At 57.5% G+C, this 15,700-nt stretch overlaps 2 protein-coding genes across 11 annotated transcripts in view; one reads left to right on the top strand and one right to left on the bottom strand.

Moving 5' to 3' along the window:
* The window catches only part of LOC102941352 (zinc finger protein 420), a 289,208-nt gene that overhangs the window by 190,650 nt on the left and 82,858 nt on the right, over positions 1–15,700 (bottom strand). The window lies entirely within an intron of this gene.
* The window catches only part of LOC102942476 (gastrula zinc finger protein XlCGF57.1), an 82,195-nt gene that overhangs the window by 9,916 nt on the left and 56,579 nt on the right, over positions 1–15,700 (top strand). Inside the window, exons 1-4 of one of the 10 annotated variants that reach the window (XM_043541804.1) lie at positions 8,816–8,909; positions 10,411–10,806; positions 11,254–11,380; positions 12,938–13,051. The exons of 1 other annotated variant lie outside the window; for it this stretch is intronic. In XM_043541804.1, coding sequence (XP_043397739.1) covers positions 10,444–10,806; positions 11,254–11,380; positions 12,938–13,051 — 604 coding nt within the window. In that variant the 5' untranslated portion in view covers positions 8,816–8,909; positions 10,411–10,443. Of the gene's footprint in view, positions 1–810; positions 925–1,454; positions 3,247–8,815; positions 8,910–9,242; positions 9,433–9,513; positions 9,948–10,410; positions 10,807–11,253; positions 11,381–12,937; positions 13,052–15,700 lie in introns of those variants that run through there. 8 more of the 10 variants (XM_043541802.1, XM_043541809.1, XM_043541805.1 and 5 more) reach the window with 8 other exon arrangements.

Raw genomic sequence — 15,700 nt, forward strand, 5'->3', positions numbered from 1 at the left:
GGACCCCTGGGACCTGGAGTCCAGTCCCTGCTATCGCCGGCCACCCCAGCATGGAACTCGTTGCTGGAAGTTTGTTTATATCCCTGTTTTTTCAGGGTGGCACCAGATACAAGCATTTATGGCTAAATTAGTATTAAATCCAAGCGGAATTTGTACGGTTGCTCCAAACATGCCTAAAAGCCCCACTAGTCAGGAGTTGCTACCTCCGAACAGTGACGAACCTTGATAAGCCTGTACAGATGTTGATCAAGGATACGCACAAAAAGGAGTCGGCCCAGGGGTGCTCAAACCCACGCTGGCTGGCTCCCGCGTGGACAGGCAGACACGCTAATGAACGAAGCTCACCCCTCTATACCCTTCCACAAACAAGTGATGTCCGATCACCTGCCCTTGTCTTCTCTAACGGCCAGGGATTAGGCAGTGTGGAGTTGTCCTTTCTCTGGCTTTGGCTAAAAAATGCTGGAGCAGTTGGACAAGGAATTTTCCTTCCGATTTCATCAGCTCCGGTTCCGGTTTAATATTTCCCGCAGAGTGTACCCTGGTGCAGGCACGGCTGCTTCAACCCTCCTGTCGCGCCTTCCCACAGCTGGGAAGTGCCTGCCCTGTACCGAGCCTGCAAAACCAGATTCTCTGTAGTCAAGTGCATCTAACCCTGGATAGACTAACCCGACCCGTTCAGAAACCTGCAAGCTCCACCTTCAGACCCCTTTTTCTTGCCTCCGCTTCTGTCGGGAGCCCCCTCCGGGACGTCTGTCCCCTGATGGTTAGAACCCGTCTGCTAATTCCCAGCCTGCTCTTCCCTGTGAACAGAATCTCCTGCTCCAGCGCCTGGCCTTTCCCCCTGGGTTAAGCCGGAGCCGGAGCCGTGTGTGGGGACTCAGCCGGCTTTGGAGCAAAGGGGGCTCCCTGCAGAGCCCAGCGCAGGTGCGTGTTGGAGAGAAACCGCTCGGAACCAGTCAGTGCCGACAGGAGCTGGTCAGATCCAACTTCCAGCGCATTGCGACTGCAAACGGGCCGCCGGGATCATCAGGCCCCTCCCATCCCCTCCAGCACGGCCCCTCTGCCGGAGGGAGGGGGGTGGCGTAGGCCTGGCCATTCCAGCGTCACTCCACCTGGGGAATTCCCAGCGGGCCACGTAAGGCTGCTGTGCAAGCCCAGAGTCGCTCAAAGCAGCCTCATCGCTGGTGATCTCAAGGCCCAGGGCCAACCCCAGCACCTCAGGGAGACGGGGAAAACTTCCCCTCTGCCCTTCTCTAGGGGGAACAAAGAATTTATCAACCCCGAAGCGAGGCGGAGCCCGGTCCAGTAAACCAGCACCTTGATGAGTGTCCCCGCTCACTCCCCACGGCCAACTTCCTGGGACTTGACTCCAAAGCTGGAGCCCCTGAATCGCAGAATTCCCTCCCTCCCCGGCAGGTGACGTGAATAACGGCTGCTTTCTTCTGCCCCGGCAGGTGACGAGATCCCGCTCCAACTTGCAGAGGAGCCTCGTGCTGAGGAGGGGGGCGAGGACCCAGGCCCCCCTGGGGCGGTTTGCACAACGTCCAAAGGGACCAGGGTCCAGAGCCCCGGGGAGGGCCCTGCGGCTCGGCAGAGAAGCGTCCTAGGGAGGTCGGCTCAGGGCAAGAGGGGCATTGGGGAGCTCAGAGCGGCCGGGGGCCAGCAGAGAGCCGTGGGGGGCGAGCGGCCCAGCCCGTGGCCCGAGCGTGGGAAGTGCTTGGGGCAGAAGCCGTCGCTGCTGAGCCCCAAGAGGAGCCAGCTGGCGGAGAAGCCCGCCAAGTGCAGGGAGTGCGGCGAGAGCGTCGGCCGGGTTCAGTGCTGCCTCCAGGACCAGCACATGCCCCCGGGCAAGCTGCCCTTCACCTGCGCCGAGTGCCGGAAGCGCTTCCGCAAGAAGCGGCCCCTGCTCTTCCCCCCTGGGCCGCACCCGGCCGAGCAGCCCTTCTCCTGCCCCGCCTGCAGCAAGGCCTTCAGCCGGCGGGACGCGCTCCTGGCTCACCAGAAGACCCACCTCTGAGAGCACGAGTCCGTTGCACTGCCTGTGGGCAGGGCTTTGTCGCCGAGGGGCACACGCAGCACCAGTGGGCGCCCGCCATGGGGGGCTGGCGCCACCGGTGCGGGAGGAGCTTCGCCCACCTGTGCCTCCTGGCCAAGCACCAGCGGGTCCCTCCAAGGGCACTCAGTGTGGACGGGGCTTTGCCCGCCAGGACAGCCTGGCACAGCACCAGAGGACTCGTCTCCTGCACGAGCCTGCCGAGGCCACCGCGGGGCTGGCAGCGAGGAGCCAGGGCCTCTCGGGCTGCACCGGCCCCTGAGCTGGGCTTGGTAACCCAACCCCCAGCTGTGCCCACGTGACACGTGTTACATCCCACCCGTGCCAGGCGAGGCAGAGACCCTCCAGGAATAGAGTCCCTGGCGAGGGTTTGCGCCAGCTGGGCTGTGGCTGCCCACCCGAGCCCTGCAGAGAAACCATCTGTGCGGGGACAGGGCTTCCCACAGCTCCGTGGTGGGGAACGCGTCGGGTCAGAGCACTGACAGGTCCAGCACCCGCTGGGAGGAGCAGCCGCACCGCTCCTGAGCATGGGGAAGGTTAAACAGGGACACTGAGAATCCAGGCAGGAGCGTCACTCGCTGTGGGAACATCCTTGGTCATACACCACGAGCCAGCTGGGCTGGTGCGTTCGGGTCCCTTTGCGCACCCCTGTGTTCAGGCGGCACAAAGGGGCCGGAAAGCAGCTAGGTCGGGCCAGCTGAGAATCCCTGGGCACGGGGGAGCTCTCGGCTTGTGCACCGACTCCCGTGCCACCATGGCCCACCCAGCCCTGTACTGGGGGCTCAGCCAAAGCGCCCAGTGCCCCAGCTCTCCCCACTTTGCCCTGAATGCTGTGAGCCCTCCACACCTCTGACTATCTTCTGGGCAGGGCCTTCTGTTCTGGGGTGGATGGGCCGTTCCTAACCGCGGAGACTCCAGTGGGGGTCTGGCTCGCACGCTCTTGCCTGTTATTAACTGGACAGTCTGACCAACAGGCTCGGGCAGGTCATCAAACGATGTCTGATGGTAACTTGATCGGTACTGACCTGGGACCAGGTCACAGGAGTAAAGTGCCATCCCTTGTGACCAGTCTTCCCTGCTCCCAGCCACTTGGCTGCTCTGAAGTCATTAAAAGAAAAGGAGGACTTGTGGCACCTTAGAGACTAACCAATTTATTTGAGCATGAGCTTTCGTGAGCTACAGCTCACTTCATCGGATGCATACTGTGGAAGTCGCAGAAGACATTATATACACAGACACCATGAAACAATACCTCCTCCTACCCCACTGTCGTGGGAGGAGGTATTGTTTCATGGTGTCGGTGTATATAATGTCTTCTGCGATTTCCACAGTATGCATCCGATGAAGTGAGCTGTAACTCACGAAAGCTCATGCTCAAATAAATTGGTTAGTCTCTAAGGTGCCACAAGTCCTCCTTTTCTTTTTGCGAATACAGACTAACACGGCTGTTACTCTGAAATCTGAAGTCATTGAGGCACGAGATCACGCACAGTGGAGAGCAACCGCGTGTATGCACCGAGTGTGGGAAAAGCTCCCCGTATGAGCATCTCCCGGTTACCTGCCGAGAGTCACAGCAGGACGAGCTCCTCCTCAGGGACGGGCCCTGGGCCTGCAGCAGGGAATCAAACCTGGGCCCCTCTGTTCTAAAGCAGAACAGGGCTGGTCGCTCAGCCGTTCTGGTTTGATGGTAGAAATATCGCAGCTGTTACCGGCTCAGAAACAGCTCAGGAATTTAACTCTCGGTGCTGGGAGAACCCACTGCCCTGCACCGTCTGCAGTCTTTTCCCCTGTGCAAAGTGCGTGCAGAACGCTTCCAGATCAGCTTGCTGCTGCAGCCTCTCCCCCTGGGCCAGTGTCAATGAGAGCAGAGGGTGCAAGGCAGTGGGCGGACAGGCCCTGAGTTGCAGTCATGGATGGTTCTCCAGTGAGGACTGCTAGGTTGGGATTTTCATAACAGCCTTTGGGAATTAGGTGCTTAAATTCCATTCAGAGTCAATGGGAGCTGGACACCAAGCTCCCTTAAGGGGCCCGAGGCTTGGAGCTTAACTTGTTTCTAGAACAGGGGTCGGCAACCTGCAGCATGCATGCCAAAGGCGGCACGCGAGCTGATTTTTACTGGCACACTGCTGCCAGCCAGGGTCCCAGCTGCCGGCCCCGCTCAGCCTGCTGCCTGCCTGGGTGAACGGAACCCCAGGCCGGCAGTGGGCTGAGCGGGGCCGGCGGCCGGGACCCCGGCTGGCAGGAGCCGGCAGAGCCCTAGACTGGCAACGGGTGAGCCACTGCCGGTCTGGGGTTCTGTCCGCCACCCCACTCAGCCCACTGATGGTCTGGGGTTCTGGCTGCTACCCAGCTCAGCCCGTTGGCGGTCTGGGGTTCTGGCTGCCGGCCCCTTGCTAGCCGGGGTCCCAGCCATCGGTCCTGCTCAGCCTGCTGCCAGCCTGGGATACCAGCCGCCCGCCCCGCTCACCTCGCTGCTGGTCTGGGGTTCCAGCCGCCCGGTCCCCTGCCAGCCGGGGTCCTGGCCGCCAGGCCCACTCAGCCCGCTGCCAGTCTGGGGTTCCATCGGTGGGGGCCCTGTAAATGTAAAATTTATTACTGGCACACAAAACCTTAAATTAATGAAGACTTGACATGCCACTTCTCAAAGGTTGCCGACCCCTGTTCTAGAACGTTAGGTTTGGATTGAAACATAAATCCTTGATGCTGCTGGTTCTACTCCACATCCCTACCTGCTTAAGGGAAGTGGCAGCATACACAGCGAAATGTCAGAATAAGCTGGGTTTTTTAAATTACTTTCAAAATGCTGCTTTTGGCTGCCTGCCTTCTCTGACCTCCCCAGCTCAGCCTGTTACCAGCCTGGTGTGGGCTTCTCCTCTCTGCCTTGATTCACATGTCGAGGTATTTATTCTGCATCACAGATGCGGGCTGCTGCGGTTTTTCTTTAGTTTCATTTGAGAGGCTTTGGGCGCGTTTCGGAACTGATGCTCTGACACCCAACATACACTGGGGTTTCCTTTTCAGGAGGAGTCAGGGGAAGAGAATCCCCTTCCCATGATTTCCAGGATCAAAAGGCTGCTGGAAACCTGTCTGCTCCAGAAACATGTAAAGAGCAGCTTGGTAGAAATGGGGGTTTTCTAAAGTCTGTAAATAAAATAGCACAAGCTAATTCCATGGGCCTTGGCTCCTTTCTGTCCTCCTGCAGCAGAGGGAAGAAGAGTGTTGTGGTCTCTAAATAACAGGGAGCAGGGAGTGTATGGTTTGCTACAAACAAACTCCAGCCCTGCCCTATGCAGGTGGAACCCTGCTGAATTCTGTGGCCCACTCTGGACAGCTGAAAGAGACAGGTAGCGATGGCCCCTGTCCATGCCAGGACAGGAGTGGGAGCTGGATCCACTTTGCACCCAGAAAAATGGACGTTGGGTGGGTTGAGGCCTTCTTGTAACACAAGCCCTAGCCAAGAAGAGGGGCTGGGCCTGCCCCACGCATCCACGAACCTGGGTGCAGCCCCCAGGAGGGAAAGCGGGAACATAGGAGGAAAGGGCAGAGTCTGATCGTCTGCCCGAGAGGATGTGAGCGTGGTAGCCTGCGGGTCAGCTTGACTTGCATGAGCCTGAGCTGGGCTTCTCCTTCTGAACGACGGGCAGGCCCCAGGCGGCCACGGGGGGGTGGGGGGGGAGAGTGCTTCCAAGGAGAACCTGTTTTCCTGCCCTGCCGTGGTCACCTGCTCCTGTTCGTGTGCGGTAACACGCTCCGGCGTGGGCCGCTGGATCTCAGCCCGGCCTGGTTTAGACGCTGCGTTTCAGAGGGCAGGAAACGCACCACCGCTAGCCGGCTGCGTTACAGTGCGGCACTGTCACGGTGTGGCTCAGCAGTGTGTCTAGCACAGAGCAGTGTGTTTTGTCTTGTTACTGCACGGCTACACAGCACCACAGTCTAGGCTCTTGCAGGCAGCCGGAAACCTGCGCATTGTTTTAGTGTCCACAAGTGAGCAAGGCACTTCCCCGGATAGACAGGTGTCTGCCTCCCAGGAGCGTACAGTGGCGGACTTGGTAGACAAGGGAGGCTCTAACATACACCAGGGAGGGGAACATCCCAAGGGAGGGATTCAAGTCACGGAGAGGAGACGAAGCGGTTACTTGGATCAGGCAAGCGGGTGGAATTCTCCCCTGTGCAGAAGGCCAGCCAGGCCATCAGCATCTTACATCCTGCTTCAGCCCTATAGCACCAAAGTGTTGCGTGGACCCCGTACTGGCCCCTCTGCATGCTCCAGGCGAATTCACTGGAGTGTTGGAGGGTTCCAATGTTTTGGGGAGGTGGCGTTTATTTGACGTGCGGATGCATGTGGTTTGAATTCAGCGAGGACGGAAGGCTGGCGGGTTTTGGAAGAGCATTGCAGTTCCCTGGGTTGGTCTGATGATTTGTAACACCTAGGAGCCCTAGTCAAGGACCAGGACACCGCTGCGCTAGACACTGAAGGAACAAACAGAACAGAAAGACAGCCCCCGCCCCACAGAGCTGACAATCTAAGTAAACATAGCTGAGAAAACTTCTCCGGCAGAGGGGGTCCGTTGTCAGGACACTTTTGTAAGGCTGCCTAGAATATCCTTCACCCTTGGCTTGCTGAATGTTGGATTCCCCAGGGAACTTGGAACAGGTAGAGGTAACTACATCACACTTGTGTTTAAGCAAAGGAAATGCACGCTGGTGAGCTCTTAGGGCAGGGACTGTCCTTGGCTGTTTGTGCTCCACCCAACACAACGGGGTCTTGATCTGATGGGGTCTTTTAGGCTCCATTGCAATATAAATAACCCTTATTAATACACTGGTCACTTTGCCACCTAAGAAAGCTAATCCTTGGAGTCTGAAGGACTCAGATATTGCAGCATTGGTTATGCCTCTGATTTTCAGTTTCAACACTTGTTTTGCAGGCCCAAGGCTCTTAAGCAAAGTAGGATAAGAGAGACGGTCCTCTCATGGATCAATAAATGGTTAACAGATGGGAAACAAAGGGTAGGAATAAGTTGTCAGTTTTCACAATGGAAAGTGGCAAACAGCACTGGCCCCCAGGGATCTGTACTGGGACCAGGGCTGTTCAACTTATTCATAAATGATCTGGAAAAAGGGGTAAATAGTGAGGTGGTAAAGTTTGCCGATGATACAAAATCACTCGAGACCAGTCCAAAGCAAACTGGGCAGAGTTACAAAGAGACCTCACAAAACGGCAGATGAAACTGAATGCTGATTAATGCACATTGGAAAAAACAATCCCCACTCTGCACAGAAAATGATGGGGTCGAGAGCAGAGAGACAGGATGGGGGAGGTAATATCTTTTATTGGACCAACTTCTGTTGAGAGAGAGAGGCAAACTTTTGAGCTTAGAGCTCTTCTTCATGTCTGAAAGATACCACCCTGTCACTCTTATATCCTGGGACCACCACAGCTACAACACAACGTACAACACTGGGCCCTAAATTAGCTGTTACCACTCCAGAGAGGCCTTGGAGTCATGGTGGACAGCTCTCTGAGAACAGCTGCTCAATGTGCTGTCAGTCAAAAAAGCGAACAGACTGTAGGAGCCGTTAGAAAAGAGATAAGACACAAACAATCATAATGCCACTATAGAAATCCATGGAACGCCCACACCTTGAATACTGCGGGCCGTTCTGGTTGCCACATCTCGAAAAAGCTCTGTTAGAATTGGAAAAGGTTCAGAGAAGGGCAGCAAAAATGATGAGAGTCTGGAACAGTTTCCATGCGAGAGGTTAAAAATACGGGACTTTCAGCTTGGAGAAGAGACGATGAAGGGGGGCTACAACCGAGGTCTATAAAACCATGATGACTGGTCTGGAAAAAGTCAACAAGGAAGTGTTATTTACTCCCTCCCATAACACAAGAACTAGGGGTCACCCAGAGGTGACAGTAAGCCGGTACGCCCCGGTACGGTGTACCAGCAAGAGACGGTGCACTGTACCGGGACCGGCTTTCCCAGACGGCAATTTAAAGCCCTGGGGTAGCGGTGGCGGGGCTGCGGCGGGGATTTAAAGGGCCGAGACGGTAGCGACAGCTGGAGCCCTGGGGCCCTTTAAATCCCCGACAGAGCTCGGCTGCCGCTACCCCAGGGCTCGGGCAGCAGGGCTCCGACGGGGATTTAAAGGGCTCGGGGCTCCGGCAGCTGCTACCACAGTGGAGCCCCAGGCCCTTTAAAGCTCTGCCAGAGCCCAGAGCCCCGGGGTAGCGGTGGCAGCCGGGAGCCTCCAGGGCTCCGCTGCGGTGGCGGCAGCGGGAGCCCTGGGCCCTTTGAATCGCTCCCGAGCCCTGGGGCTCCCAGCTGCCTCTGCAGCTGGTAGCTGGGGGGTGATTTAAAGGGCCCCGGGCTCCCAGCCGCCACGACCGCAGCTGGAGCCCTGGCCCTGCCTCTTCTGGTTGAGGCCACGCCCCCTGCTCAGGACTCCCCCTCACTGTTAAATCCTCTAACTTACTTTCACCCCTGGGGTCACCCAATGAAATGAACAGGCAGCAGGTTTAAAACACAAGAGGAAGTAGTCACACAGCGCACAGTCAACCTGTGGAACTCCTTGCCAGAGGATGTTGTGAAGGCCAAGACTAAAACAGGGTTCAAAAAAGAACTAGATAAATTCTCGGAGGACAGGTCCATCAGTGGCTATCGGCAGGGATGGAACCCCGTGTTTTGGGTGTCCCTAAACCTCTGAGTGCCAGAAGCTGGGAGTGGATGACAGGGGCGGGATCCCTGGATAATTGGCCCGGTCAGTTCATTCCCTCTGGGGCACCTGGCCCTGGCCCCAGTCAGAGACAGGGCACTGGGCACCATGGGTCTGCCCCAGTCCGGCCCTTCAGGTGAGGCGTGGGGTTCCGGGTTCCCAGCTCGCTGTGCTGAAGGGGCGGCCTGAGCCCAGGAGCGGGGCTGCCCCGCAGGGCTCCCCCAGCCCCGGGTGTTTCTGCTGCAGCCCCGCGGGGTCCGCACCCCCGTTCGCTGCGGGCGGGATCGCGCCCGGGGCCGGGGCCAGGGCGCCGCCTGAACCTAGCGGCTCCCAGCCCCCCGACCCCCGCCGCGGGCTTTGTCACAGCCGAGACCGAGCCGCGCTCGGGGCGGAGATTGGCCCCGGCGGCCCCGCACAGGCCGGCCCCGGCCTCCCGGCCCGGCCCCGCCCGCCGCTCCCGGCCCCTCCCGGCAGCCAGGCCGCGGCTCCCTCCCTCCCTCCGGGCCGCGCTCGCTCTGCTCCGCCCGGCAGCGGGACCGGCCCGTGGCGAGGCGGCGCCGGGACTCTGCCCAGCCCGCAGCGGGAGCGGGGCTCGGCCGGGCCGGGCCCGCGGGAGCAGCCCCGCCCGGGGGGCCATGGCCGAGCGGGCCGCTGCCCAGGTAAGGGCCCGGCGGGCGGGGGAGCCTCGGGGCCCGGGAGCGGCCCGCGGGGAGCGCGGTGCTGCCCGGCCGGGCTGGGGGGTCCCGGGGCGGGTCCGGGCGCCCCCCGCCCGGCCAGGGCTGCCCGCGGGCGGGGCGGTCCCGGCCCCCCGCACGCTGCGGGCACCTTCCGGGTTAGCGGGGAAATTAACCCGAGCGCGCCGGGGCAGGACCGTGGGGACCCGGCCCGTGTCCGAGCAGAGACCGTGGCCTAGCGCTGCTCCGTTGTCACCGGTCCTGGTGCCAGCGTGCCCGGCCCTGGGCGGGTCCCAGAGCCACCCCTCCGAGATCGAAACGCCGAACCCTGCGGTGGGCACCGCCGGCTGTCCTGGGGCTCCCGGGCACTAGCCAGACCAGCTGGGGAGGTCAGATCTGGCACTGGGCCAACGTCTGTTGGGGGGCGAGACTCTCTCCTGGCACGACCGGGCATCCCCCATGGGTAGCAGGAGGCGGGTTGTGCCGGCAGGAGTTGGTAGGTGGGTTCTGAATCTGCTTGAACCCTGGCAAATTGCGGCCAACGATGGGATCTAAAAATGAGGCCACCCACTTAATAGAATTGCCGGTAATGGGGCCACAGTAAACCCCTTGAGTCTTGTCGTCAGACCGCGCCCTGTGTCGCTAGTTTTCACGTGATAAGGTCTGCGATCCCACCTGACGCCTGTGATGAAAATATCAGTAGGTCTGTGACTGCCGCACCTGGGCAGTGCTGAGCAGCATGGAGCCTGGGAGCAGCTCTGTATTGTGCCTCGGGTGACCAGATAGAAAGTGTGAAAAATGGGGACAGGCGGTGGGAGGTAACAGGCGCCTATAGAAGAAAAGGTCCCGAATATCAGGACTGTCCCTATAAAATCGGGACATCTGGTCACCCTAATTTTGCCTCTGTAGCTAGATTAGGGTACGACCTCCGGCTCAGTTTTCATTTGTTGTCTTTGCAAACAGGTTCTGGAACTGGGCTCGGAGCAACAGGGTGTGATGCCTTTACAACCCCTTGCCGTCCCGGAACAAACTGTGAGAGAAACCCAGCTGGGAACAGCAGCGATTTCCCTGGCTGTAATGACTTCAATCCAAGCCGTGGAGAGGAAGGTGGAGGCTCACACCACACGGTGGCTGAACCTGGAGGGGAGAACGGGGACGACTGAGAAGAAGCTAATAGACTGTGAGAGGACGGTGGTGGAGTTTGAGAACCAGCTGGAGAGTAAGTGGGCCGTGCTGGAGACTCTGGTCCAGGAGAATAATCTGCTGCAGAGGAGGCTGGAGAATGTGGAGAACCTGCTGAAAAACAGGAACTTCTGGATCCTGAGACTCCCCCCAGGCACTAAGGGGCAGGTTCCCCAGGTAACAGGGATGTGAGCAAAATAGAATATAGAATTATCAGATGGTCTTGTTCATTCACCATGCTGTGAATTCTTGGGACCACGTTGGGATGCCCCATGAGCTATGGCACTGTAGTTGCAAATTCAAGAAGGAAGTGGCTGGTGGAGGGATGGGTGATGTATGTGGGCCCAGCACATACACAGTGAGGCTTGTCAGCAGCCTGCAGAGGGATGAAGGTTTAAGCAACAGCAGTCCCCTGGAGGTGGGGAGGTCGTGAAGTCCTTTTAAGGTACGGGGAAGGAAGAAAGGCTGCCTTGCCTTGTCCAGAGGGATAGTGATGGCCTGTGGTGACAGTGGGGCTGGGGCTGTTTGTGCTCATTGTCTCATAACTAATAAAAGATGTGAGGGGCTGTTAACAGGATGGTACAAAAGCAGCAGGCGCTGAGCGTGCAATGCGTGTGATTCCAGGTGCCGGTGACGTTCAACGATGTCTCCGTCTATTTCAACGAGCAGGAGTGGGAGAGCTTGGATGAATGGCAGAAGGAGCTTTACAAGAACGTGATGAAGGGGAACTATGAGACTTTGATCTCGCTGGGTAAGGATCCGTTCTCCCTCCTTCGTTAGAAGCAGTAAATTGTGCGCAGTTCCTGGGCTGGAATCCAGCTCGGAGTTACCCTCCACTCACATTGCATTTTGCTAGGTCGGCGCTTGTAGCTCTCGAAGATTTTCTGAAAGATCAACTCCGTGCATCCTCCCACAGGAACAGAGTGAAAGTTACCCAGTGGTGGCTTGAGCTCTCCATGTCCTGTGCTTTCTCCCGTTGGATAACTGCATTTATCTGCTTTGGCCTGAGTCCTCTTTACAGAAATCTGGTGATGTCCACTCCTGACTTATCTTGGTTCTTATACATGCTCCATCACTGTAGGTAGCACCCACGTGCCTTATCCTCACACACCCCCGTAAGGTAGGGCAGTAGCATCACCATGTTGTGGATGGGGAATTGAGGCCCAGAGCGATTAAGAGCTACATTTTCAAAGGCTTATAGACAGTCCCCACCACCGGGGCCAGATTTTCAGAAGAGCCGTGTTCCCACCATTCCGTGCTCTTTTGAAAATCTGCCCGGGGTCGCATGTGGAGTCTGTGGCAGAGCTGGGTTTCAACCCAGGTCTTGGGAGCCTTCCGGGCGAGACTACCCTTCCTTGGAGTGTTGATGCAAAACTGCCTTCACCCACGAGCGATTTGGGTAGAAATTTAGTCTTCTAAATATGATGTTTTCCTGCCTTCATTTTAAATGGTAATTTTCTCCCCTAAAGAATATCGCATATTTAGAACCATCCTCTAGAAAGTCGCCGCCCTGCGCCAGCTCCTTCCAGCACAAAGAAGTAACAGAGACTGTGTCAGGAGCTCTTTGCCCCGCCCTCCAAGGCCGCTACACCAGGCACTTGACACATACTGGAACCCAGGTATAGACTGGGAGGAGCAGGAGGCAGGACCTCCTCAACAGCGGGCCCCAGACTGGCGCATCCTCCCAGAGGAGGTCGGGGACACTCTTACCCCTGCCATCTTCAGGTCACCGTGGAGACTCAAAGGTAGCAACAACAAATGAAACCTAGAGAGGGGTCACAGAACCAGCATCCCTTCATAGCAAGGGCCCTGGTTACACCACGAGCAGGTCAGAGACTGGCTGCCCCAGGAAGATCTGACTGTGCCTTTTATCCTTGTCCAGCACATGGTTCCCCTGGCAAACCATCCAAGAGCCTTAACATTCTTCCTGGGAGAAATCCCCATGTGCATCTGCAGGGTGAATTCCACTGGCTAATACCGAGTTCCTGTGTCAAAGACCCTCCCTTCCTGCTGGACAGCTGAGATCTGAAGGCTCTGTAAAGGCCTGGGGATGGAATGGAGAGAACAGGATTTACTCGGCTGTCAGTATTGTGTGTTTTTGGTACAGTCTCTCCCCTTCACCCTGGGGCTCCCTACCTGGCTGGTCTCTGTAGCTGGTGCCTCACACTGATGCAGCAAATGCTGGTAAATCTAAGTTAGAAGTTGAGCTGCTCAGGGAACTGTTCCTTTATTTGTCCTCCGAGCGCCAAGCACAGTCAAATTCTTTGTAACGTCGTGCCCCCTGCTGTCATTCTTTCCTTCGAAATAGATTATGCCATTTCCAAGCCTGACATCTTAGCCCGTATTGAGCAAGGGGAAGAACCATGTGTCCGGGATCAGCAGGACTCGGAGAAGGCAGAAATCCCTGTGGAGCCTTGCACAGGTGAGTGATGCTGCTTCTTCAGGTAGCGTCCCTGTGGGTGGTCCACTGGAGCTGTATCTGCGCCTCTCGTAAGAGAATGTAGGTAGCAGGTCTGTCCGGCCCGCGCTCGCGCTCTCTCCCCGTTGTGGTCTGCCTCGAGGCTACCTAGCACGGCCCAGGCAGACCGCCCTCTGCTCCTTCTCAATCGCCCTTAGCCCGGAAGCAGAGCACGACGTTTTCAGTCCTTAGCATTCCCGTTAGCTTTTGTCGTGCCCAGAGAGCCACAGGGCATTTTATTTCTTTGATTCTTAAAAAAAAAAATTAATCCTCTGTCCACCCCTTTCCCCAGGGGTGCTCAAACCCTGCTCTGCCCCAGGCCCCGCCCCCACCCCACCCCTTCCCCTAGGCCCCGCCCCCGCCCTGCCTTTCCCCGCCCCATTCCCCCCCTGCTCTGTGCTCGCTCTACCTCTTCTGCCCCCGCTCCTCCCCCAGCGCCTCCTGCTCACCACTGAGCAGCTGATCCTCGGCGGACAGGAGGTGCTGGGGGGAGGGGAAGGAGCTGACTGGTGGGGCCTGCCGGTGGGTGCTGAGCACCCACTCTTTTTTCCCCGTGGGTGCTCCAGCCCCAGAGCACCCATAAAGTTGGCACCTAAGTAGGCGCATGACCGTTTCCCACCCTGCTTTAAAAGGTGCCTCTCCTGCAGGGAGGCAATGCCCGTGGTGGACGGACACTCTTGTTGTGTCTCTCGGAGAGGCACGTAGTCTGTAGAAGTGCAGCTTCTGCCAGCAGCTGAAGGCTAGATCCCGAAAGAACCGGCAACAAAACTGGAAACTCCTCCCCGTGGAGCGTGCTCTTAAACTGGCATCTGACCCTGGTCCCGAACCCGCTCCAGAGCCTTCAACCTCCAGAGAGGGAGAATCGCAGAGACAGTCGGCTGACTTTCCCCTCTAAAGTCTCTAGAAAAAAGGGCTGCAAGCCCTCAAACCGAGCTCTTGACCAGCCAAAGGGGATCCCCGGTGTGTTTGGTCACCTTGGCACCGATGACTCCGAAGCACGGCACCAAGAGCTCGCCTAGGGACCCACGGGGCACAGGCTGGGGAATGGGCACCACTCTCAGTAGCGTCTCTACAAAATTGGCGCCAACAAAAAGATCCTTGGCACGGAGCACTTCAAAGCAGCTCCTGTTGGAACGAGCCGCACATAAAAGGCCGTCGGTACTGACGAGTCAGCATCGACCACAGTGGTACCACCAGAGTTCTGCTTCTCTAGGGACCTTCTGGTTATGGAGGAACCAGAGTCCCCACTACTCGGTACCCAGGCTCCAGCACCGAGCCCATCTCGGTCCCCAGAACCACCATTGGCACCGGGGCATTCACCTCCAGCGCCCTTCTCAGCCCCACCCCACTCCAGTGGGGACTCAGACAGTGACCAGGAGGACCGCTTTTCTCTGGTCTTACGTCACAACCCTCTGTTACAGCATCTGAGACCTACACAGCTGCACCCATGCTCAGATCTCCAATCTTCCTGGTATGGTCCCCCTTGGGCAGTGCCACCCATGCCCTTTCCCCCTCAGTGGCCTTACTGGGATCCATGGGCAGCCCACAGGCCCCACACCTCTCGAGGATCTAGAATCTCCCACAGAGAGTCCACCAGACAATCCCCTCTGGCCTCTGTATCCAGAGGCTTGGGAAGAAACTTTCAAGCAACAGGAGGCCAGACTAGAGGTGAAAACCACTCCACTGATGAACATCTCCTCCTCCTCAACTGATCAGGTGGTGATGCCCCCTCCTTCATCATTAGCTGATGATTTTAAGCTTTTCCAAGATCTTACTAAGAGGATGGGTGAGGCTCTGCAAATTCCCTTCAAGGCAGTGAAAGACTCACACCACAAATTTGGACATACTGCACACCTCTTCTTCTTCCAGATTGCCCTCCCAGTCAATGAGGTGCTTTTAGACCCTGCCAAGGCCATCTGGCAGACACCGGCCTCTATTGCAAGAGGGCAGACAAAAGATATTACGTGTCCCTCAAGGAGGCAGATTGGTCTTTTCATTCACCGTCAGCCCAACTCTTTCATCCTGGATGCTGTTAACATGCAAGGAAAGCGACATCACACCAGATCCACCCCCAGTGACAGAGACTGGAAGAGGCTCGACCAATCGGGGAGGAAGGCATACTCTTCGTGACTTTACAATTCAGGGTTTCGACTATCAAGCCCTAATGGCCCAATACAACTACATGAACTATGCAAAACCCAACGTCTTCATTGTTCCTTTTGCACTTCAGGTAAGTGGTCAATTTCAAGCCATCGTGCAAGAGGGCCCAGTTCAGTCTCGACAGCAGAGGTAACGAGGCGGCGTCCTGGTTACACCTCTCGGGGGTGCCGGAGGAAGTGCAGACAGCAGCTGAGGACCTCCCATTCGAAGGGCCCAAACTCTTGGCTAACAAAACAGAGGCATCACTCCACACCTTAAAGGACTCGAGAGCCACACTATGCGCTCTAGGAATCTAAACCCTGGGATGGAAAAGGAAATTCGGTTCACAGCCACCTCACAGATCCCAGCCACCTCATTTCTCCCCAGCACAATGGTATTATGAGTGTAAGAGGCCCAGGATGTAAAAAGCGCAAGCCGTCAGCCTCCCGATCCTCACCTCTCAACCCTCGTCCT

Source organism: Chelonia mydas, chromosome 2, assembly GCF_015237465.2.
Source record: "Chelonia mydas isolate rCheMyd1 chromosome 2, rCheMyd1.pri.v2, whole genome shotgun sequence".
Classification (NCBI taxonomy): Eukaryota; Metazoa; Chordata; order Testudines; family Cheloniidae; genus Chelonia; species Chelonia mydas.